Below are 27,708 nucleotides of genomic sequence, written 5' to 3' on the forward strand. Positions count from 1 at the left end.
GGCCCTCTCCCTGCCCGATGCTCCGGGACCCCGCAGCTCCTCAGGGCCCCGACCAGCCATGTCCATCAAGCACCAAAAGCCGCGTAGCTGCAGCACAGGTAAGGGCCAGGAGGGCCTTGGAGGGCGAGGAGAGGCCCCATGGTCCTTCCTTTGGCCGCATCCCTGGGGGAGGAGGGATTTTGACTTGCTGCTGCCCCAGTTTTTCCGGCGGGGAAGGAGGAGAGTCCTCCTTCAGCAGGCAAAGTGGGAGGGGAAAGGTGCTGCTCGGATGTCACCCCTGTTAATGCCACTGCAGCGCTTCTCCCCGCGCATTAATCTTCCCGTGGCATCTCGTGAATGGTCAAAGGGACACGGGCACGGCTTGTAATTAATTAGCAGGCGGGGAAAGGGCAGCGTTTCTTAGGCTCGGCCCGGCCCTGAGCGGGGAGGAGCGGGACTGGTTCTGGGGTGATCTCCGTTGCAATGGGATTAGCGCTGGGCCTTTGATGCTGGGAGAAAACATCGGCCTGTGCCCGCGCCCGCACCTCTGAGATCTTCACCATCTTGGCATCTTCCCCCCGCCCTTGCTTTGCTACTGTTGTGCCTTTAAAATGGTGGATTGCCTTTGCTTTGAGTATTTGGGTATCTGTGACATTGTGACTGAGCGCCGGGGCTGAGCTGGTTAAAAATAAGACTAATTGGAGCGAAAAGAGACCGTGTTGGAGGCGAGAGAGCTGCGCTGAGCCGAGGCTGGAGAGAAAACTTGCAGATGGCAGAGGCATGTGCACTCTTTGGGGGAAGAGCCAGCCAAACCGGGGGGGGGTTTATTCTCCTCATGCCGTGACTGTGGGGCTGCTGTAACACCCCCACAGTGCTGAGGGTCACCTCCTCGCTGTCCCATGGGTGGGGGAAATAAACCGGTCACTTGGCACAGCTGACAAATACAAGGGGCCCCTTGTGCTGGCACCTTCTCCCCGGGGCTGATCCCGGCTGCCGTGCCCCATCCCAGCGGAACGCGCTCCAGTTCCTCCGGCCGGGGAGCCCGCAGGTCGCACGGTGAGCGGGCTGAGCTTCCTCTGTCCTGCTGTGCTGCCCTTGGCTCGTCCCTGCAGCCCCCAGAGCAGCGCCGGGACAAGCCTGGCCTGTCGCCCTGCCCCCCTTGCATGCGGCTCTGGGGACATCGCCCAGCTGGGCTGTAGGGCTCAGGCTTTGGCAGAGCTCGGCGAGCATCTCTCTCCATCCTGGCAGGGCACGGGCACTGCTGGCAGCCACTCTCCCGAGGAGAAACGGCTGCTGGATGCAGCAGACATTTTTCTGACAGAACCACCGTCTGCTGGAGGAAGAGGACGAGCTCATCTGGCTCACCTCGTTTATATTTTAGTTCAGGCTACGGCAGCAGCCTCCGGAGACAGATGACGGAGAACTCCCCGCTCACCCTCGTGGCTAACTCTGTTTGTTTTTCACCCTACAGATAGTGTTTAAAGGCAAGCAGGTGCTCAGGTGTTTTGCTGCGGTGGGAGTGACCTCCCCGTGGCACAGTTGTGTATCCACCGAGCAGTAAATGGCCCCAGGAGATCCTTGCTGGATGCCCTGCAGGCCCCAGCCTTTGGAATAAGGGCGATAAGATCAGAGCAGACCTTGTCCATCATAAATGGCTTTGGGGCTGCGACCCCGAGGCCCGGCGCTGATTTTTAACACTCAATAAACAGCTCGTTTGCAGTAGTCAGCGCACAGAATGCAGGCTGCTTGCAAGCACCTCGGATGATCTCCCGGCAGAAAATTAACCCTATCTGTCAGCAAGCCTCGCCCCCTGACCTGCGCTGGGCATCGGACCCCAGTCAGACCTGCGAGGGACCGGGAATCCGTGGCGGGGGATCACTGTGGAGCTCTGTCTGCCGGGGTGGATCCGTCCCAGCTTCCCAGCCACGCACAGAGCTGCGTTCCAGCCGCTGCCATATTGACAGCAGCAGCGATGCTGAAAGCTGGGAGGGCTCCAAGGCTGCACAGAGCAGCTCTGTGTCAACTCCAATCCTTTCTGCCTCCCTGCTCCACGCTCGCAGCATCCTCCCCAGCGCACAGCAGCTCCTTTCCACCCAGCTGCTCCTGGGCACGGCAGCGCGTTTCCTCGGAGAACAATTACGAAATTGCAATAAAGTGCTTTAAAGGGGAAATTCTTCCCTTTGATTCCTGCCCGCCCTTCTCAGCCTGGAGCTTCCTGCCCTGCTTTGCTGTTGGTTTTGTGCCCTACCCGCCCGGAGGAATTCGGGAGGGAGCGGGAAGCGCAGTGGAAGCATCTGTTCTGCCGCAGAGCCCAGGAGCCACAGGCATGGCCAAGAGACACTTTTGTCATTGACACAGGGGACAATTTAAATAGCTGCCATGCTCTCGAGCTAAGCCGCATCTGCGGGTCTCACTTTATGTAACTCGGTTTTATTTTTGAGCGTGTTCTTTCATTTCCAACGGGAGTTTGATTCGATGGATGTCTCCCATCTCCTGCCCTGCCTCCCATCTCCTCACCTGTCCCTGAAACTCTGTCTCTCCTTGTTTCACCTCTTAGGATTTCCTCCCTGCCAGGCCTGACGTGGAGAATGATTTGAGGTTTAAGATGAATAGAGAAATCAACCCCTTAAAAACATTGCGAGCTTCACCTGTGGATCTCTCCCGGTGCTACTTGAGATTTTTTTTTTTTTAAAGGGGGTTCTGTTTGCAATTAAGATAAGCGTGTGGTTTGTTGTGTAGTTTAGCAAGTTATCTGCACCGACCGTAATTCCTTCCTTCCAAGGCAGTCACCTTGTGCTGGACCAAGTGTGCTTTCAGACAAGACAGCAGGGCAGCCTGGCACAGTGAGCAGAAGTAATTTCCTTCCAGGTTTAATTGCAAATGGTGGTGGAGAACCGCAATCTCTGGGGAGTGATTAGTTAATTACTAATCTAAATTCCCTTGGGCTTGGGCCCGAATCGGTGCCGCTCTGGATTCTGGATAAATTTTGAATGACCGTGAAGGAGAGCAAATGACATTTTATTCCTCTCAGGAGTCCAGCAAAAGCCCAAAGCCCCCCTGAGTTCCAGCAGTGTGGCTGCAGGTTTGTGGCTGAGCCTAAGGCAGGTTGTGCAGCTCACCTGAATTCCCAGAGCCAGGACTAATGTGGGAGGCAGCCAGCCCTCCGTGATTGGCATTTTGCAGTCACAGAGCCTACACAAAATCCCAGAATGGTTCGGATTGGAAGGAACCTTAAAGCTCATCGAGTTCCAACCTCCTGCCATAGGCAGGGGCACCTTCCTGTGGTTGCTGAGCATCCTCTGGAAAGATCTCAGAGGCAACAGGGTCTCATGAAAAAGCACCAGGGAATGACTTCACCTGCGGGGATGGAGCTGCCTAGCACCACAGCAAAGTGAAGAAGTGCTTTTCTTGGCAGGAGGGAAGAATCCTCTTGGACCAACAGGTGGTGAAAGCTTGAATGAGGCCCTCGGAGCGCAGCACCAGCCAGGAGAGGTGCTGCCAAAGACCCAAGAAAAATCGTGAATTAAAAGCAGCTGAAGCTGGTGGAGCTGTTTGGTCTGGACAAGGCTTTTTGGATAAAAACCATTTGAGTAATCATCGATGGTCAAAACACCTGGTATAGGCAGAGAGGCATTGAAAATAGAAAGGACCCTGGAGAGGGAGATTAACGTGTAGGGAAGAGGATGGCAAATTCCCTTCTGCCCTTCCACATTGACAGCCAGCACTCCCCAATGCTGCACGTGTTCACTGCCTGTGTGTTTGCTGCTGCCAGGTTAAGAGGAAATTGCTTTAGAGTAATTTTTGGAGGGATTTAAATTTTTGGATGGGATTCAGTCCTAATATCAAAATGAGTTATTTTATTAAAAGCATTTAAATAGAAACTAAAGAGTGGTCAGAAGCAGGAGGACTATTTTAGAAGGAATTTGCTATAAACCTATTGCACAGAAGCTTTCTAAAATATTACCCTGTAAAAACCCCTTAATTCTCTTTATCTGCAATTTAATTACATTTCCCATTGTGCCTGTGTTAGAACAGTTAACTTATTCTTGTTCTCTATTAACTCACACCTGCCCCAGGAAACTAGAAGGAAAAATGGTTGGCATTCAGAGTCATTTGTGTGTTATTCAGGATCTCACTGAGCTCACAAAAAGGGTCTGATGAGGGACTGGAGCAGCAGGAATTTGGGATCTCATAGTGGTGATGGCTGTGAGATGGCGATACCTAAAACTGGTGTAAAAGCAGAGGGAGAAGTGGGAGCACTCCCCAGATCCAGAGACTTGTCCCATCCAGTGTTGGTGGACCAGAGTTTGATCTGTTTGGGACTGCTGCAAAGTCTCAGAGTATGTGAATAATGGAGCAGAATCATCCAGAGCTGCGTGGATGGAACATTTCAGTGACCTCCTCCAGCCCACAAGGTGTTTGTGAGTGAGAGCTGAGGGGTGTCCTGGGACTGTTATGAAAACCTTGTCACTTGTGACCCCCTGAGGTGCCCAGAGGGAACCTGGGGGCATGGAAATTATGTATTCAACCAAAAATGACACGTTAGAAGTTAAATTTGGCTCAGGTTTTGGGGCAAGGGCTGCAGCTGACTGTTATTTAACTCGGACAAACCAGCCTGGGGTAAGAGAGGCAGAGGATGAACCTCAACCTTTGACTGGTTTAGAGAACATTTCGCTGGCCACAGCATTTTTGCAGTGCTTGTCTTCTGATAACTGCAGATGTGATTAATCCCAGTCAGGATGACCTGGGCTCTGCCAGGGGAGGATGAGAACAAGGCAAACATTTCCGTGCCGCCCCGGGCTGGGAAGGAGGGGTCCAAGCTGCCAGAGAGCCAGGATCTTTGCTGCAGTGCTGCTAATCCCTGTGTTTTTCTAGGAGGTTTTGCAGGACTCTGCCTCTCCCCGGGGATGGTGCCTGGTGATAATGTGCTATCTCAAGGCATGTTTCCTGCTTAGAGCACCAGGATGCCAGGGCCAGCAGTGTTTTAGCAGAGAGGAAGGTGACTACAAGTTTCCAGGGAAAAGGCATTGACTTGTTAAATTGCAGAGGACTTCTCTTATTATTATATTTTCTTATCATTATAATTTTTTTCTTTTCCTTGAGTCAGTCAGCTTTGTCAGGATGAAAAAAGCAATGGAGACGCCATGGCTTGAGGTCTCAGTGAGCCTGTGACCCCTGTCAGTGCCTGTGTGACCCCAGGTGTTGTCACTGCTGGCTGTGCTGAGCCCACAGCTGGGGGGCCCTGGGTGAGGTTGTTGTCACTGTCACCGTGGTGCCCTGGAGGATGTTGCTCTCTGGAGGATGGAGATGGGTGCAGGAGAGAAAAAGGGGATTTGAGCCCGTACACTGGGGCGAGGGCACCGAGGGAGCTTGCAGGGATGTAAACCCGGATGGTTCAGGGGCCCTGCCCCACCACAGGGGGGATTTTTGCTCCTGTCATCCCGTGCCCAGCAGTAAGATCCTCCTTTGCTTTGTGCCAAAATCTGACACCTGGGACTCTTCAATGACCCTGCTGACACCTGGGCTCTTCAGTGAAACTCTCCCACCCCTCCTGTCCGTGGCAGCTCCTGCGGATGAGCGGTCTGAGGGCAGCAACCTTCCCTGAAGCTCCGGGGAGCCGCTCAAAGCGAGGCGGGCGGGTGCTTTATTCCAACACAGCGAGCGCTTTGGCAGGCATCACCCCCTCCCCGCCCCCAGATGCTCCCCGGCAGCCTTTGGCATCCTCCGCCCGTGCGCGGCGGTCCCCCGGTCCTCTCGGGGGGAGAAGCTGGGCTTCTGCCGCCAGGTGGGTGAGGCGGGGGATGCGCGGGGATGCGCGGGGATGCGCGGGGATGCGCGGGGATGCGCTGGGATGCGCTGGGATGCGCGGGGCTCCTGAGCAGAGCCGGCGCTGAGCGCTCGGAGCCGGCTGCGCAGCCGGGCTGGGGCTGATGAGAGAGCGGCTCTGAGCTGCGCTGCTGCTGCTGCTGTTGTTGTTGCTGCTGCTGCTGCCGCTGCTCTGCCCGGGGAGGGCTGGGGAGGGGAGGGGAGGGGTGCCGAGGTGTGACTGGCACCCCGAGCAGGGGGCTGTCTCTGAAGAAGCCCGCTCTACTCTGTCCCCAGAGCCTCTCTGAGCACGCTGTCGGCACAGACCCACCGGCAGAGAGGACAGGTCAAAGGCAGTGAGTATCTTTTCCTCGGTGTCTGTCTGTCTGCAGTGCCTCTGTGCTCCGTTTTATTTTTTTTTCCCTGGCTTTCTCTGCATGTGAATGGATGGTCTTAATCTCCTGAAGCCCCTGAGAGATCTCATGGTTTGCTGTTGTGTTTATTTGTTTAGTTGGTTTCTTTTAACCTTTGTGCAGCTATTTGGTTTTTTTTATTGGGATGGCTTCTTTATCTTTGCTCAGGTGGTTTGATAACCTGAACGTCCTAATCACACCCCTCCCTTGCTGTCTCTCAAGGAGAAACCCCCAAAACACATCCATGATGAGGCTAGTAAATCTCCCTGACCGGGTTCCTTCCACAGGAGGGGGAGGCAGGATGAAGGATGGAGCAAGGGAGGCAAAACCCCTCACCAAGACCTTTATTGCAATTTACCAGACGCCGCAGATTACATTTTAAAGTCATAACTGGCTGGGTTTGTTTGCAAACAGAGGGAACATCCATGGGTATGCCAGCCGAGCAGTGGGATTGCCTCCACTGGCAGTGGAGGTCCCAGCGCCCCTGGAGTCGGACAGACTTTGGGATCTCAGGGAAGTTGGGTGCTGCTCAGCGGTGCTGTGGGGGCTGAGTGGGTGGGAGTGGGGGCGAGCAGAAGGCTCTTTCATAACAGCACCCCAAAATTCAGGCTGCTGGAGGAGGCTGCGAGGGAGAGGGCAGATGGCTCCGCTTCCAGCCCGGAGCAGCAGTGGGAAAGAGAAGCAGGAGCTGCTGGACTCTGGGAAGTCCTGTGCTGCGGCCCCACATGCGGGTGAGGCTGTTAATGAGGAAATTTAAAGGGGCTTAAGGAATTACAAGGATTGATTTCAGTCGGAGCGCAGCGAAGCAGCCGGTCGGGGTGGGGATTAAGGAAATGCACTCACTGGCAGTGCAGCGCAATCCCGGCTCCATTAATTTAGCGGGGAAGAGGCTTTGTGCGTTTTTAATGTAATCAGGTTTTAAGAGGGATGTTGCATTGGGCAGCCCAAGCTCCAGGGTCTCCCCAGGCCCCAGCAGAGCAGGGTCCTGACCCTTGCACAGCCTCTCAGCTCTCATCAGCTCCTTGGGCTCCTCCTCGGTTGTTCCCAGTGACATGGACGTGACATGGAGGGTACCTGGAGCTTGGCAAATCAGAAACCTTTGCCTCTGCTCATTGTAGAGTCCTGTTCTCTGTCCCCTGGTGCTCCTGCCTGCTGGATCTCACCTTCACTCTCTGTTCACGTGAGAGTTGTCAACCAGTTGCTCCCCAGTGTGCCAAAGCTCACGAAGACCCTGCCATCTCCCTCCTTCCCTCCTTCCCTCCTTCCCTCCTTCCCTCCTTCCCTCCTTCCCTCCTTCCCTCCTTCCCTCCTTCCGTCCTTCCCTCCTTCCCTCCTTCCCGCCTTCCCTCCTTCCCTCCTTCCCTCCCCTGGTGGTTCCTCACGGGCTCCCACCGCCCCAGCGAGGCCTTGCTTGCTTTGGGTTATTTTTGTGCGAGCGCTTGAGCCTGTGGGGTGGTGAAAGGAGCAGCACCTGCAGATGCGTGAAGTTCCTCCTGTTATTCTGTTTGCAGTGCCAGCTTTTCCGTGATGCCTGGCCAGTAACCTCAGCCATGACCTGGAGGGACAGGCACAAGAGGTAGTTTGGTCTTCTTAGCGAGGTCAGCCCGGAGCTCTGCCCGTTGAGGAGAGACCTTCAGAGGTGTCGAAGGATGAGTGGGATAATGCCGACTCCTGCTGCTCCCTGGTGAGCTGGGACACCAAACTCAAACCTCTTTAGACCTGAAGCTGGACTTTACCTGCAGTCCTGGTCTTAGAAGGAAATGCTGTCTCTCCTCTGTGACCATCCCTCAACTCTCAACGTCTTCCATTGAACAATTGACTTTTCCACGCTAGGAAGCAAGGATCAAATGGGTTGAGGACAACTGGTCCTTCTTGGCTTTGGCAAAGAGGATTCTTTGGTGCATTTTTAAGTGCCGGGCCATGAAACAGTAAATCCCTTCTTCCCGCGCTCCTGCCTCCTGCGAGCAGCCCCGACTGCGGTCCAAGCCAGCCAGTTAAAGGGTTAACCAGAGCTGGATGCCTGAATGGCTGCCTTGCTGATCCCACGGAGGTAACTGGAAAGACACGGTGCATCCCTCACCCCTGCCCGTCCTGTCGCTGTCTACCTGGTCCAGCAAGACCTTCAGCTCCCTGCAGTGTCCCCTCTTCCCTCCTGCCCTTCCCTTGCCTCTCCACCTCCTCCAGACCCAATTTCTTTCCCTCCCTCCCTCTCTCTCTCTCCCCTGTGCCCTGTCTTGGAAGTCCTCGCTGAGAGGAGTGTGTTCCGTGAGGAACAGCTCCCCGCTCTGCCCCTCCACCCGCTCTGATTCCCTGCTGCAGTGCCTTGATCTCAGGCATCACAGGGGAATGCGAGCAGCGCTGCGGTAACAGCCTGTCACACCTCTCGCTGGGAGATTCGTGAGCAAACAGAGGAGGGAACGGAAAGGTGGGGGGTAGGAGGCGTCTGGAGAGGCACCAGAAGGATCCCGGGTGTCCACTGGAGGCCAGCTGGGAACGGGGCACTCCCTGTGCTCCCATCTGGAGTTTGTGGAGCGCAGCATCCCGGGCCCACGGTTGTGGGGCCGGAGTTGGAGGCTGCGCAACAATTCCTGTGGCTGAGGAGTTCCTGGGTTTTGTGCTCGTTAAACGCTGCGAGCTGCCTGTGCCGCACCAGGGAGACACTCGGCGCATTTAATTAACATTTAATTTGCTTTAAGATTACATTAAAATGTGCAATAATAGAAGCGCTCCGAAGGGCGGGAGGAGAAGGGGGAAACAGGCGCGCTCCAGATTGGCTCAGGCACTGGCGCTGAAGTGTTCTGCAAGAATTACAGATGGAAAGGGGAAAAAATGCTGTACTTCTGCAGCCACAGAAAGTATTCGGCATCTGTTTGGCAGCAGGGCTTGGAGAAGTGCTTTCAGCAGCTCCAAAGTAGGTCCAGCAGCTGAGAAGTGGAGAGGGGGTCCCTAAATGCTCCTCCCAAGGTCCGGAGCAGAGAACGGCCTAGTTTGATGTCCAGGGAATCTCCTGGATTGAGAGGAGCTGCCCCAGGGCTGGAGAGGCAGATGACAGAGCCCGTGCAAAGCCCCGAAGCAGCCCCTATGTGTTTTTGGGGAGGGGGTGATGCCAGTCCCGTGCAATGCGTGTGTGTGCTCTGCTCCCCGGCCCCCCGTGTCCCTGCCCATCCCGGGTTATGTAATGAAGGATGCTGCAGCTGCTGTCCCGGGAAGGGGCTGGGCAAGGACACCAGGGGCAGGCACAGGATCGAAGGCTCTGGGGCTGGGCTGAAATTTAGAGGAAAAAAAGCAATAAAGCCATTTTCTGCCTGGGTAAGCGTGTCAGGGAACAGGCAGTTTGATCCTGCTTATGTAATCCTGAGTCTAAAGAAGCCGCTTGGGATCGATCCTGGCCGGGAAGTCACGGTGCTGCAGCACAGGCTCACCTTGCAGGTGCCTTACTGCCCCTCTCCTTCCTCCTGCCCCCTCCTGCCCTTCCCCTCTGGTATTTGTGCTGTTTCTGGCTCTGCTGGAATGTGGTGACCGATTTCTTGTTCTGCTGCCCCTTGCTCTCCTCCCACACCTGACCAGAGCAGGACTTTCCAAGGAGCCATCCCAAAGCGCAGCCTTTCAAAGCCTTTTTGGCCAGCCCAGGCAGCTGAATGCCTGGTGTGAGTGAGCCTTCAGCTGCTCTGGGACTGTGTTCACCGTTAACATCTGCCTGGAGATGTCTCAGGGTCCCTCTCACACATGAGGGAACCAAGGACACAGATATGGCACAGAGCCGCTGAGGTGGTGTTTCTTTTTTTTTTTTTTTTTTTTTTTTTTTTTTTTGGGGTTTGTTCTTTTTCTTTTGCCAAGCTGTCTAGACTTATAATCATCCTTCTTCTTTGGTTTTCCCCTGCTAACACCCCTGCTTCCCCACCTCGACCGCAGGAGCAGAGGGATGAGGACTCGCCTGGGCTGCCTGTCTCACAAATCAGACTCATATAATGATTTCACAGCTATTCTTCCGGACAAGCCCAACCGGGCTTTGAAGTGAGTATAGCTGCAGCATCCCACCCCGACCCCACTCCTGCCCTTCCCCTCCCCACACCCGGTACTGTCTTCCTTTTGTTGTACTTTGTATGAGCTGTGACTGCTTCCAGAGGAAAGCAAACCCTGATCCAGCAGGAACAGCCTCAGGAAACACCTGGATCTTTGGCACAAGCCCTGCCGTGAGACAGGACATGCCCACAGCCCCCAGTGCTGTGTGTGGGACACGTCTGCACCTGTTTGGGGATGGAATTTACACCTCTGGCGTGGCAAATCAAAGCCTGAGCAGTTGGCTTGGTGCAAGAGGTGACAGAAATTTCAGGTCATCTTCAGCCCAGCCTCGTGTTTAACACTGCCAAAATTCGGGTGATGGTTTGCACAATGCTTGAGGGAGGTGCTTCAAACCCTGCGGAGTCCTGATTTGAGACGTGTGGGACGGGACTCACCTGGTCACAAGTCCCTGCTTACGCCTGAGCTAAGATCTCTCCTTCCCCTGAAAGGCAAGCGAGAGAAGCAAACACTTCTGCAGGGCTGAGCTTCATTTCGCCTGACTTTTGGCTTTTACAATGTAAATGTCTGCATCTGAGCTCGTTCCCTGGGCCTCTGCTTAGAGTCAATGAGGGAAAATTGGTCCCTTTTTGGGTATGATTCATCTGGCCTATTTTGCCTGCCTGCCTGGGGTGTGAGACGAGCAGGATGAGTCCCTGCATATTGCTTGGTATCTCCTCACTGATTCTAAAGGGAGCTCAGGGTTGCCTGGCTCAGTTCTACACTCTAGACCCCCAAAATCAGGTGAGAAGGATTCCAGCCTTCCTCGGTGTCCTCATCAAACAGCTCCAGAGCGATGAGCAGCCGTGGGTTGTCAATGACTTGCCTCTTCCTTTCCTTACAGGAGACTGTCCACGGAAGAAGCGACAAGATGGGCAGACTCTTTTGACGTCCTTTTGTCCCATAAATGTGAGTAGAGATCAAATTCTACCTTTTTTTTTTCCCTCCTCTTCCCTTAACCCCTGTGTCCAGGGGCATGGTCCCTCACTCCGCTCACTCCCCAGCAGTCACCATCCTTTACAGGCAGGGGAAGAAAAGAGTTTTGTGCATTCCCTTCACGTCTTTGCCCGTGACCATGGGGAAAACCCCAGCTGCTGAAGCCATCGGCCCGAGGTGCTGCCTTTTCCAGCTCAGTACCCTTGACCAGCTTGCCCTGTCGCAGAGGAACCTCCCGTGGTCCCCCTGAGCAGAGCCTGATTTGCAGTTCTCACAGCAAACCCGAAAATTTCACATCCAGAGGCCTTATGCCAACCTATAATCAGCACCCCCCGCTCTGTTCAATCCTGTGAGTTCTGTTCAGCAAACATTGCTCTGCTCCACCAGCGTTTTCACACTGAGAAATTATAAACAAAGCAAAGTTCCCAGCATGGATTCATTCGTGGGCTTCCATTGGAGTATAAAACCCGAACGAGTCGAGGCTGGGGAAAAGTCACCGTGGGTGCTGAACTGTTTTATGGCAATAAGGAGCTGTCTGACTTGCTCAGAAGCTCAGGTTTTTGCTTACATTTTACAATGTAAGTGTAGAATTATATTATTAAGAAAAGGGTAATTTTGCTAGGTTTCTACTGAGATGACAACGGTTTTGGCAGGGAATTAAGTGACAACTTTAAACAGGCTGGCTGACCAAGGCAGGGAAAGCAGGATGTAATTTTAGCAGCAGTATCTAGTTGAGATCATTGCTCTTGCAGCCAATAGGGGAAAAAATATATGGTGTAGCTGGGTATGGCTAAAAAGGAACATTTCTCTTGTGGAAATTCAGAACAAGAAGGGGAAAATGCACCAAGGAGATTATAGGGTACCTGGGGGATGGAGAGAGGGGAGGGCAGGATATTCACATCCCTGTTATCATCCTGAACTCAAACCCATTTCTTCTTCACCGGTGCAAAAGTAGAAATTTTCTTTATTAGACTGCAGAAGAAGCGCTCGGATTACAAACCCCGGTGAATTTACCCACCTATGTCCTGATGTTATACAGATTCTTCCCTCTTCAGCTGACTACGGCAAAAATGCTAAATCAAGCCTTAGTTCAATTATTTTGTCCAGCAGCCTCCACAAGTGTGTCTGGTTTTATTAATAAATTAGCCCTAGAGAGTGATAAATGAATTATCAAGATCGTTCCCATCTCTTAGAATGGAAAGTAATTCTGATAACTCCCTGGCACTAATGAAAAATATTCAGTTTCTAATGAAAAATATTCAGTTCCTAATAGCAACAGAAGGTGATCTTTAAAATTTAAATTAATCTTTTTTTATCATCAGTCACGGTGACATTGCCTGGTGATTGGTGACAAAAAAAAAAATTTGTTGTTTAATAAACTACTTTCTAAAGGAATATTTTATAACTGCTCTGCACCTGAAGTTTCTGGAATTGCCAGCCTGGCAGTCAAGGGTTATAATGATGCAAATACAAAAAGTTCTGTTGAAAGAGAAGTGTTATTTTGGTTACACTGGTTTAAAGGAGAGAAGAGCACGTACTCATAGAATTAATTCTATTGTACGAGTTGCATTTTTGCTGTTAGGATGTGCTGATGTTAGGCAGGTAGAGGAGCCTTTGCCTTAACGGGCCAAAATCTGGGAGTAAATAAAGCTGTGCCTGGCCTGCTGGCATCTGTCTGTAGGGAAGCTGCCAGCAAAAATTCTGCTTTTGGTGCCAAGAAGGGGACAGAACTGTCCCAGTCTAATTTCCCTGTGACTGCTCAGGTGAACAGCATTAGCCAGGGAAGATTGGAATTCATGCTTGGGGGCATGGGCTAAGCACCAGCTGGGCTTGGGGAGAATTCCCCCCGGGGCTCGCAGCATCAGCAGGTAGAGCATTTCTGCTTGACACATCTGTCAGAAACTGTCTTCACTAGATGGACAGTTCATTTATTTTGGAAAGGGGATTGTGATTTCAGGGGGTTGTGTGGTGCTTTCTGCTGCGGTCAGATGCTTTCGGTCCCTTCCAGCCGAAGTGTTCTCCTGGGAAAATAAACCCCAGATTGCCCCAGCGGGACTCAGGAACTGGATGGAGCAGCTGAAAACGGGGCAGACCTTGTGGGCAATATTGCAAGGGGTTGGACAGGTGGCAAAATTGCTCCAAGGAGCAAGAATTGTGGATCAGAGCTCCCTAAGAGGCGCTCCAAAGTGCCCGGCAGAGCAGGCTGCCCTGGTGCACGGAGGAGGCTCACAGGGCTGCGGTACTTTGTGAGACGGGAAAAAACACTCCTTCCCTTCCCCTTCCTATTTGCACGAGTCTCCCAAAGGTCTCTAAGTGGGAGTGACCTGGGGAGGTGCCATGCGTTACACAGATTCCATGGAGAGTCTCGTTCAGCCCGGCTGGCTGGGGATTTGAGCCGCCTGGTCTAGAGGGAGGTGTCCCTGCCCGCGGCAGAGGGGATGCGATGGGATGCTTCTTAAGGTCCCTTCCAGCCCAAACCAGTCTGTGATTCTGGGATCACCTTTGCCAGACATCCTTTGAAGTGTGAGGGCCCTGGGGAGCTCCCTTTGATCCCCCCTCACCCTTCTAATGAATAAAGAACTGTGCAGGTAATGTTTGATCCTGACCTGCTGCAGCGGGGCAGCACCGTGAGAGGAGGGTTGAAATCCCTGGGGATTCGAAGCAATTGCTTTGTCGTGGGAGATTCTATGCCCCTGTGCATAGAATGGTCTGATTTGGATTAATTCCCCGAGCCATTCAAAGGATAATTCGAGTTGACGTTAACAAGAGCCTGCGAGTGGGAAATGCGGGAGGGCTCTGCCACCTCGCTTTTGTGAGCACTCAATTCCCTCATCCCTCCTGGAGCGAGCAGTGCTGAGCAGCAGCTCCAGACCGGGAGGTCAGTGCGGTGATATCCTAATTGTTTCTGCTAATGAGTGAAGCAGATCAACTCAGAAAGCCCGGGCTCAGGCAGACAATCCCTGTTTTACACCAGGAGCCCTGTCTGAGCTCACTGCCAGACGCGAGCACAGCGTAGCCCGTGCTCCCTGGGCTCAGGGCTGCTGAGCAGGCAACAGGAGCGGGGAGCCTGCTGCTGCTCCTGTCAGGGAATTGAGAGAGTGAGAGGCAGACCGTGTGCAGCGTTTCCTTGGGTGCCCAGGGAGAAAAAGCAGCGTTTTTAACACGCTGGATTTGGGCATCTCTTCCCACTTTGTGCCAGGGAGGTGAGCTCAGCGCGGTCGCCCGAGTGTGAGTGCATGCGGTGAGCGACTGAGGAGCAATCCCCTCGCTGTGCCCGTGCCCAGGAGGCACAGCCTGGCCAGCCAGATGAGGATTTCTTTTGACAGGCTGCTGGGGGGAAATACAAGCAATAGCCTGTCTCGTTCTGCGTCCCTCACGGGGCTGGGCACATGGCTTATCCTTTGTCCAGCATCCAGCAGGACAGGCTGTCCTCAACCCCTGGTCACTCCTCAACAAAGCACCCGACGCCAAGAACCTTCACGCTGAATTCCCACTTTTATCTCAAGGGTGATTTTCCCCCAGATTTTTTGTGATCTCCGTGCTCTTCCGCCCAAACTTTATTGTTGTTCTCCTCCTTCTGTTGTCTACACATCCCTTCACTTCCTACGCAGCACAGGAATATCCCAACCTACTCCCAGCTCTTTTTAAGCCAGAACAGCATTAGCACTGTGCTGGTGACAGGCAGCTGAGATCAAGGGAAGCACCGCTCAGCAGCAGTGAGGGCATTTTCATCTGCTGTGCAGAGCAATTGTCACCTTGTCCCTCCAGCCCTGGACCCAGTCCATCCATCCACCAGCCACGGGGACTCTACCTTTACTCCCTGCATGAAATCTGCTTGCTGAGGGGGTGAAACACGTGCATTAAATAAATGATTGTTGATTGCTTTCTTGCTCTGACAGCGGCAGGTGCTTGGTTATTAAACTGCCTGAATGATTTAGAGGCCGCTAATCTGGGCTCTTCCTCGCGCTGATGAAGCTTGGTTAAGACCTGTCTTGTGTTTTCTGCTCCCCTCTCGCTGGAAGGCTCCACTTCTCCATCTCCTGTAGGGATTTCAGGAGTGCCTGTCCTCGCACGGTCCTGGGACTGCCTGGCACTGCCCATCCATAAAACACAAATTCCTGTCATTGCCTGACTCACGGGTGACCTGCAGGATCCTGAGTCACGTCTGAGCACTTGCACAATCCCTCCTGCACGTTCCTCAGTCAGTCTGAATGGAGAGCAGGGCGTTTTGAAGCTCATAGTTACACTGCAAAAGTAAAATAGCAGACGTCTGCTGCTTCTCCCTCAGACTCTCAGCAGCCAGCAAAGGGCTCTGCTTCTCTGCCTTCAACTGATCTGCTCCATCAGGATCGATTTCCTCCTTTGGCTTCAAGCAAAGGACTCTGGAGTCAAATTCCTGAATAATTGTCCAGTAGTTGTCCTGAGGAAGGGCTGTGCACTTACACCAGCACATCCTGTCCTGAGTGGCCTCAGGTTAGGGATTACCTTGTGCTGCTGCTTCCTCTGCAGGCTTCTAACCCTGCTTTTAATTCCTGGGCTTTCTCTGCAAAGCATCCCTTTGGAGTTGCACGCTGGGGTGTTTCAGGAGGTGAAACCTCTCTCCTGCTCACATCACACTGCACTCCAGTGGTGGTAGCCCTAGGAAATAAGGACATCCAGTTGTGTGGGATGAGCTTTGAAATGATCACTGCTGATCATCCATGAGTGTTCATTCCTTGGAAGCCTTCATGTGCTGTGAAGGAGAGGAAGAGATTGAGGCCAACATCCAGGTCAAATTCCAGCTCAGGTGGTGGCAGTTCCCATGCCTGATTGTCCTCCTGCCCTTTCAATCAGACTTGTCATTGTTCCATGACAAACTTTTGGCAGTGGCTCCCCAAACCCAGCTGTCAGGCACAGCTGGAAAGGCTGGCAGGCAGTCAAGGGCTAAAGATGAAAACTCTGGAAAACCAGAGAGCCAGGGATGACCTCTCCTGCATCCAAAGTGTCCCGTGCAAGGTCCCCACAGCTTCAGCCTCACCACTTGGAGCTCCTCCAAGGCTGTGAGGACTGCATGACAGGAGGGTATTAAAAAAAGCAGAGAACAGCCAGACACTATTATTTATCCATTCAGTGTCTAAACTTATTTCAGGATAAAAAGGAGCTGATTGACATTAGAGCAGGAGGCAGAGCTCATGGAAACCTCCTGGTCCCAGGGGAACCTGCTGCAGCTGCTCTCTGGGGCAGGGCTGTAGCAAACGCCTTTCTCTCCTTGTCACTCACAACATTCCCTTCTTTTAGCAGATACTATATTTTTCAGGTATTTTATTTCTCAAGTATCATATTTCTCAGATATTACATTTTTCAGGTTTGGTTTTGTTTTGTTTTTTTTTTTTTTTTTTGTGGGTTTTTTTTTTTGGGTTTTTTTTTTTGGTTTTTTTTTTTTTTTTTTGGGGTGTCATATTTTTCAGATATTACATTCTGCATCAGTGACCTTTTGCAGATGTGCTATCACTGCTATCCCTGCAAGTGATCTTCTGTCAGTGCTGCAGCTCTGGGACTGCTGTAGAGGCAAAGGGGGGAAAAAAGACCAAGACAGAGACAGGGGAGCTCAGCAGGGATGCAGCAGAGACATAGCAGTGTGCTTGGGTGCTGGAATATTTAATGGCAAGCATCCTAGGAGCTGATGATTTAAAATGACATAGATCTTGAGGAGCTGGAACTTCCTCCCTGTTTTATTTCCTTCTTTCCGAAAGCTGTCAGCCTGCAAAGACTCCTTGCCCCGTTCTCCAGTCCTTCCCTTGCTCTCACACAGGCCTTGTGAATTTTAGAGGTTCTAAGGGGTCACAGGTTTTGGAAAATGTTTCTGTATCCCACATCTCAGGAAGGGGAACTCTACAACACCCCTCACTTTTCCCATCTTTATCCACCCATGGAGATGCTCAAAGCAGCCTCGGGCAGGGTGATCCTGACAGGTGCCCGGCTCCTTTGGCATTCTGCTCCGAAGGCTTCTCTGGGGCTGATGTCACAATATTGCCCCAGGCTTGGAGGCACAATTTGCAGTGTTACTTGGAGGAGAGGCTCGGTTTTGTCTGCCCTAGCAGTGCAAAACCATGATCTCCTCCTAAAACTGCTTGAATGAAGAGGTGTCAGGACGAGCTGGAATAATGCAGCTATTTCTGGGGCTGACAGCAGGAGGGTGCATGGCTGAGATGGGATGGATCCATTTTTATTGCTGATAGCAGACTGCTGATGGAGCAGTCAGTGAAAAAAAACCAAAAAAAACCCCTAATGAAGGAGCTTTGAGGAGCGCAGAGCGGAGGGGTTTAGCCTCTAATTTGGGCTTGTCTGGTCTAATATCTCTTCTGCCTTTCCCTCTGAGGATCTGGGCAGTCAGACATCTCTGACTGACACACAGACAGAAATAGGATTGTTTGTTGCTGCTCAATACCCAGGGCCACTGCTTAGGGCTTGAGGAAAGAGAGCTGGGAAATATCTCCATGTCCTAAGTTATTACCAGAAAAAAGGGAAAGCAGGAAGAAATTTAGGATGTGCAAGAGAGATGCAGGGCAGTGTTACATTGCTATAGATCTGTAGCACACATAGCATATAGATAGCATATAAATAGCATATATATTATATATACATATATAGAGATAGATAGCATATGCAGCATATAGAAAGAACCGTCTGAAGAGCCTGTTTGAGAAAATGTTAGGATTATCCACAGCGATCTGAACAAGCTTGAGAAATGAGCCCATGAGAATCTCGTGAGGTTTAATAAGACCAAGTGCCAGGTGCTGCACCTGGATTACCCCCAGTATCAATCCAGGCTGGGAGATGAACGGATCAAGAACAGCCCTGCCCAGAAGGACTTGAGGATGCTGGTGGATGAGAGGCTGGACATGCCCTGTCCTTGCTCCCTTCATCCTTCTGAGGTGTCTGAAGCCTCACCAGGCGCATCCCCAATTCCCTCAATATTTTCAGACAGTTGATTGGAAGTAGCCAGTGCTGACTCAAGAGCTTTCCAGTCATGAACTACAAAAACCTGGATCCTATGGCGAAAGACCAGGAAGAGTTAGAAACACATTACTGGGAAAAAAAAAAAAAAAAAAAAAGAGAGAAGCTAAATTTATCCCGAGGAGAAAGGGTATGTGTGAAGCCTTCAGCTACTTCAGCTCTGCTGGTGCCGTTCAGGGAAAGGAAATAAAAAACAATGGCTGTGTCCATAAATAGGCCCAGGCAGGGCTTTAAGAGGACACAGATTGCCTAATAAATCTTTCCATATTTCTAATCTGCCCCGGCTGACTCAGATTGCATTACTGAAATGTCACAATTGCTGAGCATTAGCAAGTGATAAGCACACTTTTACCACTGACTAGACAAGCCGTAATTATGCCGAGTCCTTTCCCTCTCCCCTTCATTGGAGCTGTAACAGACTCTAAGAGAGCTTTCCTGTGTTTGAATAAGAACTAAAAATGGCACAAGGCAATAAAGCAAAATGACAGAAAACATAGGAGACAAGTCCACAGCAGCCATGTTTTATTAAAGGTTTTTCTTAGCAATGGATCGGGCGTTATAAAGCGTTGCATTAAAGTGAGTTGAAGCTTGATAATTCCATGAGTAACTTTCCAAAGGGTGGGTGTCCCAGTCCCGAGGAAAGACTTTTGCTAGCTGGAAAACACTTCTTAAGAGTTACATCAAGTGACATTTGGCTTTGTGGCAGCTCTCGGGAGCCCGGCTGATCAGTGGTGGAAGTTACGGACACGTCCTGGGATGGCAGAACTCAGGAGAAAAATCAAATGGTCTTTGGTAGGCAGGGGTGCTGTCCTGTTTTGGAAAGACAGGTGTCTGCCAGGGAAAGCTGGAACTTCCCATGGAATGGAGAATGTAAACCAACTCCCTCCAAATTATTATAATTTTGCTATTAAGGGAGCTTTCAGGCAAAGATATGGGAATAGGAATAACAGTTATTTACTAGGAATATTAAAATATACAAACGTAGTAGTACAAAAAACAAGCAAACAAACAAAAAAGAAATCCTAGAAACACTGACAGAGTCAGAATATGACCTGACACCCTGGTCAGGGTGTTGGGAGTAGTCCAAATAAGTCCTCCTGGAGTCACAGATGTGGTTCTGTTGGAGTAGAGATGATCCTGTAGAAGGGTGGTGGCAAGATGGGTCCAGTCTTCCTCTGGGAATCCAGTGGAAACAGGCTGTCCTAGTATCCTGGTCCTGGTGTCCTGACTCTCAGTTTTTATCCAGGTGGGAATTCTTGGCTCCTCCCCTGGGTGCAGCTTCTCCCAATGGGATGATGGAATTGTCTCAGCCATGCAGTGAGCCTCGATGGCCCATGAACAGCAGAGATCCCCTGGGTTGTGGAAGAGATAAGAACACTGCCCCGCCTGGTTTAACAGCTGGCCATGAACAGAAGAGACCTGCTCCCTCCCTGCCAGAGTTATGAGGAATGGGTTATACAAGAGATAGAGAAAACACCTCCCCAAACGGTTTCAACCGATGGCAAACAGAATACACATTTTTGGTTACATGTTGCTGCCCAAGACAGGTGGATGGAGGGATGTCTGTGAAAGGAACAGCTCCTTGCCTTCCCTCCCCTCCCTTTGTAACTCCCCGTGTCTCCCCGGCAGATGGGCTGGCAGCTTTCCGTGCTTTCCTGAAGACGGAGTTCAGCGAGGAGAACCTGGAGTTCTGGCTGGCCTGCGAGGACTTCAAGAAGACGCGCTCGGCGGCCAAGCTGGCCTCCAAGGCCCAGCGCATCTTTGAGGAGTTCATCGACGTGCAGGCCCCTCGGGAGGTGGGTATGGAGCACCCCGGGCTGGCGCAGCACCCCTAGGGCACCCAGCAGGGCTGTCACCCCCAGCTGGGTGCTCTCCCTCTCCCCCTTCCCTCTCAGGAGCGGCTCAGGAGGGGGGGTGGCAATGCCGTCCTGCCGGCTCCAGCTGCCTCTGCTCACCGTGACTCATCCCTGATCAGGGCAACTGCTTTGATTACTGAATTACTATCAACCACTTTGAGTACTAAATTAGTCACAGCCACCGGCAGCCTCAACCTACGTTTCCTAACCTCGTTGAGCTCCCCAGGAGCATTTCACCGTGCTCCTCTCATTTGCTATCAACCCTTGAGCAGGCTGCTGGGCTCTTTCCTCGCAGGACGCTTTGCACAGGAACATCCCACCCATGAGTAACTTGTTGACTCCCAAGGGAGGAGAGTTTCGCTGCTGACTAACTCCCCCCTCACCCAGACCTCCCGAGAGATGCGAACAACAACTCCGAGCTGAACAAAAAAATGCAGTCACAACCTGGAGCCTGGGATTGTTAAATCCTCTTCCGAGCACTTGACAGGCTGATGGCACTGTCAGATCCTGCGTGGTGACGGTGCTGGGTTGTGTTCCTGCAATCACAGCACAGCCAGGGGGGCTCTCACTGCACCCAGCCCCTCCTGCTGCACTGCATGGATGCCTGTCAGACCCCAAAAAAAGCTCATTTTTCTCCTTCTTCCAGCCAGGAAGGCCATTGCAAGGCCACTGGGAAAGACCCAGGTTCACACCGAGGTGTGTGGGTGTCTCAATGCCCTCTGCTCTCCTTTGGGCATTTTCCCACTGTTTTTCAGAAAGGACTGGAATGCTGATTTTTGATTAGAAATGGGAATGCAGGTAGGATGGGGTCTTTCCTACAATTTGGTCTTGTGGTGAAATTTCCTTGGCACTGTAATTTGGCATGCTTAGAATATGAAATAATTAAGCGAATGCAGAGAGCTAATCCGTGCTGCTGACATCTGCGTTGAGGCAGACAGCTTTACTTTCCAGGCTCCTTCAAGTTTGGACACTGAGCTAATGACAACAAATAACATTTTTCCAGCCATTTTTTCCCTTCCAGACAATAACCCTAAAAAATGCTGATTGCTCTGCTAGGGAAGGAAAGCAGGAAAACTCTGCTGGCTGGCTTTGCAAAGAAATGGCAGTCATAACATGATAGGGTGGTTTATTTTTTTTCAAGCCTCTCCTCCAGATATCGCAAATTGAAGCTGCCATGGGAAAAATCAAACTGTTTATTTTAGATCACCAGAGTTTAGAAACATTTAATAAGAATGTAGTAATGGTTTAAACCCAGTTAAAAGTTCATTTCCCCCATCTATTGGGCATGTGGTGAAGAATAGAGGGAGCAGGAGAGAGGTTAGGCTGAGTCAGCAGTTCTAGGTGATGCGCAGCCTAAGAGTCTGAATAAAAGTAATTTGATTTCAGAAGTGCTCAGATCACTATAAATCCGACTTCTCCAGGCCTGGGGCAGGATTCACAGCCCTGGATCACTAAACCCCCCAGAGCTGTGCGTGCTCTTCAGGCATGGACGAGGGCAGGACTTTGGTTCTGCTGCTGCTGTTTCACAGCCACGGCTGAGAGGGAATGTGCCCTTTGGAGGAGGCCAGCTGGACACTCAGTGCCAAATTCTCTTCTGCTGCTTTCCCCAGGTGAACATAGACTTCCAGACACGGGAGCTGACGAGAAGAAATGTGCAGGAGCCCTCCCTCTCTTGCTTTGACCAAGCTCAGGGGAAGGTGCACAGCCTGATGGAGAAAGACTCGTACCCCAGGTTCCTGAGATCCAAAATTTACACAGACCTGCTGTCTCAGACCCAGAGGAGGCTCAGCTAGAGCAGCGATGGGGCCCTCAGAAACCACATTCTTCCCACAACAGCCAAAACCCATGTCTAAATGTGAAACTTTCCTGGTGTTAAAAGCAGTGGGAATGGGAAAAGAGGGAGAAGGGGCAGAGGAAGCTTCCAGAGAGTGATCCAGGTGTGGTATTAAGACTCTTCGACTTTCTGTGCTTTTTTTTTTTCATTTTCTTAGCAGTAGCACCTTGCAGTTGTTGCCTCTCTCTAGCACAAACCCACCACCCTCTCGAGTCACGGGGCAGTCTGTGGGCAGGGCGGGTTTCCTTTGAAAGTGCTGGGTTGGTTTGTGTGTAAATAACACCTCTCCATCCTTCCCCACATCTCCCTGTCTCTCACCTCTCCCTTGTGCTTGGAAGGGCCCCAAGGGCAGTTCTGACTCTTGTGAAGCCACATCCAGCCCACGTCTCACACGTTGGCTGCTGGGGTCTGCACCCGGAGACCGAGGGCAGGGAGAGAGGACACAAAGGCACAGGATTCATTCCCTTTCCTGGAGTGGAAACCATCAGCAAACTCACCTCACCCCATTTTGTCTGCACACCTTATAGCAAGGCTGCTACCCTGTCACTGCCCCTTTTCCTTCTGGGATGGAGACTCAGAGTGTTCTCCACAGGACTGTCGAGGAGCTGAGTTTTCCTCGTGAGGAAGGTGATCCCAAAAGCTCTCACTAGGCCCAGGCAGGCGAGTCTTCTAATGTGAATGATTGTTTTTCATGGCTGTTATTTATTTGTGTGGTGGCTCAGTCTCAGGGCCCCAGTCGTCATTCAGGCTCTGTTGTGCTGGGCACTGGACCAAAACCTCGCACAGAAGGGGCTCCTGGCTGCCACAGGCTCGGTGGCTCCTCAGGAACGACCTGTAGGGAGACAGTGGAGAGAAGGAATGTCCCCTCTGCCCCTACTGAGGTGTAAGAAAAGCACAAGACCCGTCTGCCACGGCAGATGGCATTTTTCAGCCGGTACCTGGCCGGCGCGTGGCAACGTGAAAAATCACCTTTCTATTTTTTGTTATTTCCTGATTACCGACTGCCCCTTCCCACTGTGGGTTCAGTGCCCTGCAAAGAGCTCCCCGAGACACGGACCCTGCCGCAGGGTGCTCGCTTCCAGCGGCACACAGGGGGCATGGAGCGAGCAGGATGGGTGTCTGGGTGTGCAGTGGGGTGTGAGGTACTCCTCAGGTGTTCCCATAGCCTGGATGGACGCTGCAGGAGAAGACTCGGTGCAGGTGTCAGGGGTGCAGCACCTCCTCTGTGCTCCTGCCATCTGATGGCCCCATTTCCGTGGCATTGCTGTTCCAGCTTGGCAGATTCTTGCAATATTTTTGAGGGGAGAAGCAGACAGCCTGTCTGTGGATTTGAGCCGACAGACCAGAGGTCTGTTTTCATAATTTAATGAAGACCTTGAAAGCGACCCCGTGGATCTTTTCCTTCTCTCGGTCATCCCCAGACCAGAGGCTGTGAATCTCTGCTCCAGCCAAGGGTGGTGGGTGGGTTTGATACGTCAGAAAGCTGCTGATAAAGACTTTGTGTAAAGTGCTGTAAATGAGGTAGAATGAATTCTAAAGCCAAGCATAATGTGTTTGGAACAAGATTAAAAAAAAAGTCTGGTTGGATATTAAAAATTACTGCCCATTAATTAAGTAGGACACAGCTTTTTGAGCCTTTTTGCAGGGGTGATGTGCAGGACAGCAGGACAAATAGGTTTAGTATCAAGACAGAGGTGGTAACCGTGCTGGGTTTATTCTGGAGGTGTTTTCCTGTGATCTCCAAGACTCTGAAGTCTAAATACAGTGCAAGTGCAAACTTTTTGTTCAGTAGGGAAACCTGCTTTTCAGTGCCTGGTTGGTCGGCAGTGGAATCCTCCAGGTCTTTGGAAGGCAAATCCCATCTCCAGCTGACTTTCCATGAGGAATGGCCATTAAAAGCAGCACTGACCCAGCATTCCTGGCTGTCCTCTGGCCCTGCAGGGACACCTGAGGAGCAGGGTGGTGACAGAGGTGGCACTCTGCATCCAGGCTCAGTGACACAGCTCCTGGAACTGTTGGGGCACAGGAGACACAAAGCTCAAGGTCTGGACGAGGCAGTTTGACACAAACTTTGTGCTGCTTGCTCGAAAGCAGTGAGAGACATCTGGAAAATGCTCCAGATTTGCCACGATTTCTCCAAGGGCACCAGATCATGCAGGAGCTCAGTGTCCCAAAGCTTTATGGCAAGCGAGGTGCAGTGAGATGGGTGTGGGGACCTGCGAGATGCATGGAAAGAATCAGAGATGGAAGCAAAGCCACACATCCAGTGGCTGTCTCTGGTGCTGTCTGGGCTGTAGGATGGAGCCACATCACCTCCACAGCCCCTGCCTGGGGTAGGGAGTGAGGAGGGCAAACCCAGCCACGCTGCAGTGGAACACTCGGGGCCTGACCTGCAGGGGAGGATGGAAATCTTCCCTCACTGGCTGTGAGCAGAGGCTGGAGGAACTCCCCTTTCCCAGAAACGCTGTCTACACAGGACACACTGGGATCTGCAGGGGCACAGGCTGCTTTTGCAGTATCCTGCCCCAAAAACTGATGCCTTGGAGTGGCTCACTGGAACAGAGGCTGGACAGAGTTAAGAGGATAAAGCAGGCATTTATTAAAGGCTTTCAACAGATACACCTCGGGCAGTCAGAAACCTCCCAGAGGGGCTACACCCAGGATGGACGATGGTCAGGAGTTTTTCAGACAATTATTAAGTTAGGTCCATTTACATGTCAGGGGTTAATTCTCCAATTACAGCTTCAAGTAACGAAGTCATATTCCCCCAGTTTGCTCCCCCAAAATTCGCTTTTGTTTTTACATTTCGGGGCCTGAGGCAGTAGGGTGTCTTTGGATCACGGGCCCAGAGTGGTTGTTTTGTCTAACTAAAATGTGAAGACATTTACCTAACACTCCACATGGAGTTTAGAGCTATGCACTAGTGCAGTACAGGATTGGGAAAATGTAAAAGCTAAAATCTTAAGGCATCAGCCCGTGGTCCCGGTTTTACCCGGTGATCCCACTGCTGCTCAGCTTCCCAGCACTGTGGCATCAAACAAGAGCTGCGAGTGGTGAAGGGAGGGTGCCCTGTGTGCCCCTGCCTTCCTCCTTTCCACCCTCCTCTTGCCTGCGTGTGCAAAGAGCAGCCCAGGATGCCGGAGCCCAGCAGTCACAGCTTTCAAAGGGAAGGCAGAAGGCCACCACAACTGCCTTGTGGTACTTCTCTCCAGACAGACCTTCCGAGTGCGCTTGGGTGGTGCTGACCTCTAGTGCCAGCTGAGGCAGCCCAGACAAGGCTCTGCAGCACCTTGGGGACGGTCACAGAGACGGCCAGGCCAGGGGACACAGCAGGAACCAGACGCTTGTGTCGAGGAATGTGAGTGGGGACAATGCCCAGGCTCCCCTGGTCCTGTTCAGAGCGTGATTCCATCCCTCCACAAGACCCTCCAGCAGCTTTGGTGCTGTCGTGCTTTCATTTCATGTCAGAACTCATGGGGAGACTTCAAAGTGGCCAACGCCCTGCAAACCCAAGCTCCCTTCTCTCCTCCATCCACCTGGGGAATTGCTTGGAGCAGGGCACGCCTGGAGATGCCGTGGTGACAGGAGCAGGGATCAGGAGCTGATGTAGGAAAAGTGTTTTCCCCATGAAGCTGGTGCCAGATAAGGCTCTCCACTGGGAACAGCGTCCTAGAACACAGAGGGGAGCAGAAGTGTTGTCTGAGGCATGGGAGTCTACCACGGTTATTTTTGTTGCTGCTCTTGCAGTTTGTCTCTCTGGAAGGAAAGCAGACTAGTTGTTTAAAGTAAAATTCTGTTTTTCTTAAACAAGAAAATGGCACCAGCTGCTTCTTTTATGACAAATGCCATTCTGAAGTGAATCAAAATAAGCAGCTTGTAGCGCTACCCCTTAAACCAGGGGCTGATCAAGGAAATAATGACTGAGCCAAAGCTTTGGAAAGAGCTGAGTGCTGACTAATCCCCACCAAGGACGAATATCCTATCCTTGATTCATCTCTTCCTGGTGTGAAAGGGATATTCACAACCTACAAACCCATTTCCCCTCTCCACAAGCACACACCTCCAAAGTTTTCCTCCTGTTTGGAGCAGCGTTAAAGTGTGTCATCCCACAAAGAGAGAGGGGGAAAAAAAAGGTTCACTCAGTTCTTTTTATTCTGTTTGCTGGCACATATCCACTCAGCTCCCAGGTAGTTTGATGGCAGAAGGGAAAGAGTTTGCAAATTTCCTTTCCCTTTTCTATGAGCTTCAGGTGCTGTTAACTCCAGGATCAGATGCAGAACTCTAATCTGTCTGAAGTTTCTCCTGCTTTGGTCCATCGGCCAGGCTCGGGATGATTTCCATCCCTTTTAGTGGACTCATTAATGCACCAGGGGGTCCCTGTTGTCCATGCTGGGGAGGTGTGAAGGGCAGAGCCTTGCCAGTCTAAGCAGGGGAGGGGGAAATTGCTGTGTGTGTCTGGGGGTGTGGGTGGACGAGAGTGCATGTGACTTCATCTGTATCTTATTTAGTGTTCTCTACTAGAGAAGCTTTTCTGAGACATAGATGTGCATGTTAAAATAGGAGAATTAGGCGTAAATGACATAAACTGAGATCTTTAGCCAGTGTTGTGTTTGCCTCGTGTATAAGTCCGAGTAGTAGTAAGAGACGTAAAACTCTGCTAGGCTTCCAGTTACCCCTAAGAGCACATGTATCAAACTGAACTGAATGTTCACTGATAGACACAAAACCAAAATGTTTACAGCATTCAGAGCAATAGCAAAGCATACCTCATGCCAGTCCTGGAGTGCCTCTCACCCGTCAGCGCGAGCTCTCCCCTCCCTGGGGGCCTCTGGCTTCTCCCTCCAAACTCCTCCTCTGTCCCGTCCTGGTTGTTTTTCCTCCTCCTCTTCCTCCTCCTTGAAGCACTCCAAACCTTCCTGTCCACCAGCACTGTTTGTCCTCATCTGTCTGAGCCTGGGACTCGCCTAACCTCCCCCTGTTCGCCCCTCCTCCATCCCCATCCATGCCTCCTCTCTTCCTTGCCTTTCCCTTCCCCAGACTCTTGCCTCTGGTCATGCCATCTCCCTCCTACACGCCTCCTACTGCCACTGTAAAGCTCCTGCGAGCTCTTCCTTGCCTGTTATATTAAGAACAAAACGTTTCACATCATTTCTGCATTATCTTTCATCCCTGGGGCTGCTGCAGTTGTCTCCTTCCTTGGTGCTGTGCTCTCTCCGGCATCGTAGCATTATACCCCAGAACTGGAATTAAAGTTCATTTTGCTGCTAGACCAGAACGCTTCTCTCTACCACGCACCCCTTGGGCTTTGCAGAGGCTCGTCTTGTCCCCAAGTCTTTCGTCTTCCTTCTTTTTCTCCTTCTTCCGTGCACGCTGCACGTGCCGTGCTTGTGGCTGGGGCTGGCTAGGGGAGAGGGCGGCCGTGCTGGGGTCACTCGCAGCTGGGCACCCCCGTGGCTCTCTGGTTTATAAAAGCAGTCTCAATAAAGGTGTGTGGGTTGTATTTGCTCGGCAAAGTCAGTCATTGCGCTCTGTGCCTCCTCCCGGCTTTACGGGAGGATGTGTCTCTGATCCGGGGCTGCAGTGAACTCAGCGGGAGTTCAGGGAGCTGAGGCCGTGGGAGGGAGGTGGCAGAGGGGGATGAGCTTGTTACCGAAAACGTCCAACCTTCCTGGCAGAAAGGCACAGGAGAAGAGGCAGTGCCTGCTGCTGGAGGGACCAGGGAGCTCTGGGGACCAGCTGTGCTGTGAGTTGTTTGCCTCGAGTAGCCCCACACCTCCCCGTTTGCCTCACGTGCTGTGTGCCCCGGGCCGGCTCTGGAACATGACGGAGG

General features: G+C 51.9%; 1 protein-coding gene across 5 annotated transcripts; it reads left to right on the forward strand.

The window, feature by feature from the left end:
• RGS8 (regulator of G protein signaling 8) lies at positions 1–27,378 on the forward strand. Of its 5 annotated transcripts, none has more exons than XM_058421758.1 (7): positions 80–98; positions 6,082–6,140; positions 7,709–8,247; positions 10,110–10,211; positions 11,101–11,165; positions 19,818–19,984; positions 21,655–27,378. In XM_058421758.1, exons 3-7 carry the CDS (start codon positions 8,222–8,224, stop codon positions 21,835–21,837), a joined length of 543 nt encoding a protein of 180 aa, XP_058277741.1. In that variant the 5' UTR covers positions 80–98; positions 6,082–6,140; positions 7,709–8,221; the 3' UTR covers positions 21,838–27,378. The 5 variants fall into 5 exon arrangements, with proteins under 5 accessions (XP_058277742.1, XP_058277741.1, XP_039929100.1 ...); XM_040073163.2 differs by lacking the exon at positions 80–98 and adding an exon at positions 5,617–5,764; XM_058421759.1 differs by lacking the exon at positions 7,709–8,247 and having other exon boundaries at positions 1–98.
• Positions 27,379–27,708: the final 330 nt, after the last annotated feature.

Source organism: Hirundo rustica, chromosome 9 (assembly GCF_015227805.2).
Source record: "Hirundo rustica isolate bHirRus1 chromosome 9, bHirRus1.pri.v3, whole genome shotgun sequence".
Taxonomy (NCBI): domain Eukaryota; kingdom Metazoa; phylum Chordata; class Aves; order Passeriformes; family Hirundinidae; genus Hirundo; species Hirundo rustica.